The 4,374-nt window shown below is 54.2% G+C and overlaps 1 protein-coding gene across 2 annotated transcripts in view; it reads right to left on the bottom strand.

Annotated features, from left to right (window-relative positions):
- MAP3K21 (mitogen-activated protein kinase kinase kinase 21) overlaps positions 1–4,094 on the bottom strand; it is a 62,783-nt gene extending 58,689 nt beyond the window's left edge. For both annotated transcript variants that reach the window (XM_023517680.1, XM_023517679.1), the window contains exon 1: positions 3,018–4,094. In XM_023517680.1, coding sequence (XP_023373448.1) covers positions 3,018–3,834 — 817 coding nt within the window. In that variant the 5' untranslated portion in view covers positions 3,835–4,094. The remainder of the gene's footprint in view (positions 1–3,017) is intronic.
- Positions 4,095–4,374: the final 280 nt, after the last annotated feature.

Below are 4,374 nucleotides of genomic sequence, written 5' to 3'. Positions count from 1 at the left end.
GCTGCCAGGTGGCTATTTTGCCAGAATATGAGTTTTATATTATTTTTGTTAATTTTATAATGTTAAACTGTAATAATAACAAATAATTGTTGAGAAGTGATTAGCGAGAACTGCTTATCAAAGTTTGCATTGTTGTCAGGCCCTGCCCTGCCCAGGCCCCTGCCCCACCCCCTGCCATGTTGTCCCGCTTTACCAATGTTAAAACCTGGTCACCCTATGTATGAGCCTCAGGAATGATTCCAAAACAAACTAACCTAAATACAAGGCAAAAGTAATAGCCATAGGCCTTTTAACTTTCTAAGGACCCTTCCAACCCAATGGTTTGTCTGTGTTGATGATTTGCTGCCCGAAAACAGACTAAGTCTGTAGAATGCCAGGTTCTGCGTCACCACAGTGATGCTGCAAGGGCCAAAAGGCAGTGTGAGGGAAAGATGCTGGTGTCCTTAAAACATCTTTCACGTGACCGGGAAGAGAGCTCATGGCACACATGGACAAGTCACCTGTTCTACAGGAGCAGGCTAGACAAGTCCTTCGACAACAGCATATTTTAATTCAGCCATTAAAAAAAGATGGAGGCTTCACATCTTTTGTATTTACTTGGATGGCGCTGAAGAAACACTCCCCTTAGAAAAATATCTCGAGCATCCCATGTACCCGATACTAACTTGAAACTAGCAGATGGACAGTTACAGGTGCACAGGAGAGGAAAAGCACAACTAAATTCAAGAAGTGGGGGGAGAAAGAGAAGAGGGTCAGTAAACGGAAAACCAATTAAATTCAAGAAGCGGGGAGTGGGGAGCCAGAGAAGGGGGCCAGTAAACTCCCCTAATGGGTACAAGGTAGGGGTACATGGCACATCTTTTGGGGGAAGCACACAAATACAACCCAGACTTTTCCCAATAAATGCAAACAATGTAACCTAATCTTACGTACCCTTATATCAGCCTGAAAAAAAAAATTTAAGTATATAGTAGAAAACATGCACAAATTGGCAGTGAAAACTATCCTGTTTGAAGCATTTACAAACATAAGGACATTGAAAATTGCACTGTCTTTACAAGCGCACAGTCCCAAAGCCAGCAACCTAGCATCCTTCCGGTGGCTGAGTACTGAGAACAGAGCAGAACTACCTTTGCCCCTGACATTTAAGCAGTGGCAATTTAAATTATGAGTAGGGTGACCAGATTGTAACATCGGTAAGGCGGGACATCGCGGGGGGCGGGGAGGGGGCGGGGGCGGGGCAGGGGCCCCGGGCAGGGCTGGGCCTGACAACAATGCAAACTTTGATAAGCAGTTCTCGCTAATCACTTCTCAACAATTATTTGTTATTATTACAGTTTAACATTATAAAATTAACAAAAATAATATAAAACTCATATTCTGGCGAAATAGCCACCTGGCAGCCGAAAACCGTATATTCCCTTCCTGTTCTCCTGCCCGTTCATGCCTTCTTTCCAAAAATCGGGACTTTTTTAAAACGCCGCGAAACGCGGGACAAATTGTTCAAAAGCGGGACTGTCCCGCCAAAAGCAGGACGTCTGGTCACCCTAATTATGAGAGGCCTGGGGGTGAAGGTGTAGGGGTCATAAAATAAAACCTAAAAGTATTCAAGGCTTATGCATAGCTACAACACTCCAATTATGTAAAATTCCCACAATTAAAGGGCTGCGTTAGTCATTGTCAAGTAAATTTCAGCACCCAAGGATTTTGAATAGGAAAAAAAGACTACAAAAACATACAACAAATACATCATTTCTTCATGCCACTCTTCTTTCTACATTTGCAAGAGGACAATGTTTCCACCTGAGTTAGCCCCTGTCCTAGCAGGTTTTGCAAGGTTGAGAGACGTCCAGCTGAGGTAGGCCAAAGCCAGCTGTGGCTGCATCCTCTAATCTTTCACGGAATTCATCTCATTCTAAGAATATGAAGGGAACTTCAATAGAAAACAACGAACTGGCTCGGTGCCTGTGGCTCAAGCGGCTAAGGCGCCAGCCACATACACCTAAGGTGGCGGGTTCGAATCCCCAGCCCGCCCGCCAAACAACAATGATGGCTGCAACCAAAAAATGGCCAGGCGTTGTGGCGGGCGCCTGTGGTCCCAGCTACTTGGGGGGGTGGGGGAGGGGGCTCGCTTTGGTCCCGGGGTTGGGGGTTTGTGTGAGCTGTAATGCTACAGCACTCTACCCAGGGGGATAGCTTGAGGCTCTGTCTCAAAAAAAAAAAAAAAAAAGACAGAAAACAACGAACTTCACACAGCAGTTCTACTAGCTGTTTTATACAGTGAAATTCAATAGGACTTGTATTTGGGTCATTTATTGACATCTGGTAAATCCACCCTGATGTATAAACAAAGTAAATGACATTGGCCAGGTCTTCAGGATTTCAAGCACCCGTGCAAGGACAGCCCACTTGTTCTTAACCCAAAAGCACATAACAGAGCAAACTGGTGCTTCTTGTCTGGAGAAAAGTACTGATTAAACCAATAATAAAATCCTATTTCATGTACAGTGACACCTGAATGATTTTGAAAGTCACAGTAAACGAAGTCATAGTTACAGCGGACGCATAGCACTCACAAAGGTGACATTCCGAGTGCATTCGGGAAGCGTGACGAAGGCCACTTTGCCAGGACCTCCACGAGTTCCTCTTAATCTACAGAAGGCCTCAGTTTGTTGAGTCCTACCCAAATAAACCCCCACAGTATCCAAAGCCCAAACCGTCCCCGGGGGATTCCAGCAGATCCAGATATTTTACAAATGTATACTCTATAAGTCAATTTGATCTATCTGCGTACTTAAAAAAACACCCAAAGGTAACAAGTCAAGATAAGACTGTCACCTGCCACAGAGCTTGTAACTGAGCACTTGCTGCGCCTCTGAGCCCTGCAAGGCCCCGGCAGGAGGTGCTGCTGGTGCCCTGAGGCTGACCCCGCCGCTTCCCACCAGTACTACGCCGCCCTGCAGTGGCTGCCCCGGGCTGACACGGAGGCGGTCTGCCTCCACACCCGCCCCACTTACTGTTGCTGGACTTGAGGTCCCGGTGCAGGATCGGCACGAAAGCCTCCTCGTGCAGGTAGAGCATGCCCCGCGCGATCTGCACAGCCCAGTTGACCAGCACGTGCGGGGGGATGCGGCGCGCGCGGCGCGGGCCGGGCACGCGTGGGTCCGGGGCGGCATTGGCCACGGCCAGCGCGCGGTTGAGCGCTCCCCCGCGGGCGAACTCCAGCACCAGGCAGAGGTGCGGCTGTCGCAGGCACACCCCGCGCAACTCAATAATGTTGGGGTGCCGCAGCATGGCGAAGAGTCTAGCCTCCCGCCGCACGCTCTCGGCCGCTGCCGCCGCGTCCTGCTCCGGGTCCCGGCGCGCTGCCTTCACCGCCACCTCCTGGCCCTGCCAGGTGGCGCGGTACACCTGCCCGAATCCGCCAGCACCAATGAGCTCCTTAAGCTCCAGAAGCTCGAAGTCTACGTGCACCGGCGAGCCGGGCCGCGGTGGCGGCGGCGCGGGCGGAGGCGCAGGGTGCCCAGCCGTGTGGCAGGGAGCCACGTAGTTGGCCGGGAAGATGCCGAGGCGCCGCTGCACCTGGCCGGCCCACCAGCCCTCATCGCCGGACACCGCGGCGTCCTGCGACAGCACCTCCACCAGCTGGCCGCGCCGCAGGCTCAGCTCGTCCTCGCCGCGCGCGTCGTAGTCATAGAGCGCGGCCCACAGCCCCGCGCCCGCAGAGGCCGAGCCGCCGGAGGAGGCGGACGACGAGGACGCGGAGCCGGCGGGGGCTCCCTGGGCCGGGGACACTGGCGTGTCGGCCAAGCCCTCGGCCCCGGGCAAAGCCATCGGGGGCGGCTGTGAGGGTGAGGAAGAAGCGCAGAGCTGTGGGCTCAGCCTCCGGAGCAGCCAGGGGCGCGCATCGTCCGGCAGGGTGGCCGTCTGCGCCCAAGGGAAGCGAGAGGGAGGAATCGCGTTCCGAGGCGGCAGTGTTCGGAGACTCACTACCGGAAGGCCAGGCCTCAGCCACCGGGCCTGCTTGGCCGCTTCTGCTGATGCAGTGGTCTCAGCAGCCGCGGGAGATGTCCCACCATAGTGGTGCACCCGGGCCTGCGGCCCGCCTGCCGCGCGCTAGCCTAACCCCGGCCTCGGCCCGCCCAGACCTCCAAACCGCGCCAGGGCCGCCCCGCCTGGGCAGGTCCATTCCACCCCTGGGCACGCCCCGGGCGCCTAGGCCCGCCCCGCCCCCTCCTGGCTGGCCCTGCCTCCTGAGCCTATAACCCCACAGCCCCACGCTCCCCCATCCACGGATCCGTTCCCCTAGCCTAGTCCCAACTTTACCCTAAACGCACCGAGTAGCCCCACCCTCTCCGGGTTCGTTCCGCCCTC

This window comes from Otolemur garnettii, unplaced genomic scaffold (genome assembly GCF_000181295.1).
Source record: "Otolemur garnettii isolate 467f Iridium unplaced genomic scaffold, OtoGar3 scaffold00116, whole genome shotgun sequence".
Lineage (NCBI taxonomy): Eukaryota > Metazoa > Chordata > Mammalia > Primates > Galagidae > Otolemur > Otolemur garnettii.
The sequence above is the reverse complement of the archived record's forward strand: the minus strand, read 5'-3'. Positions and strand labels throughout refer to the sequence as shown.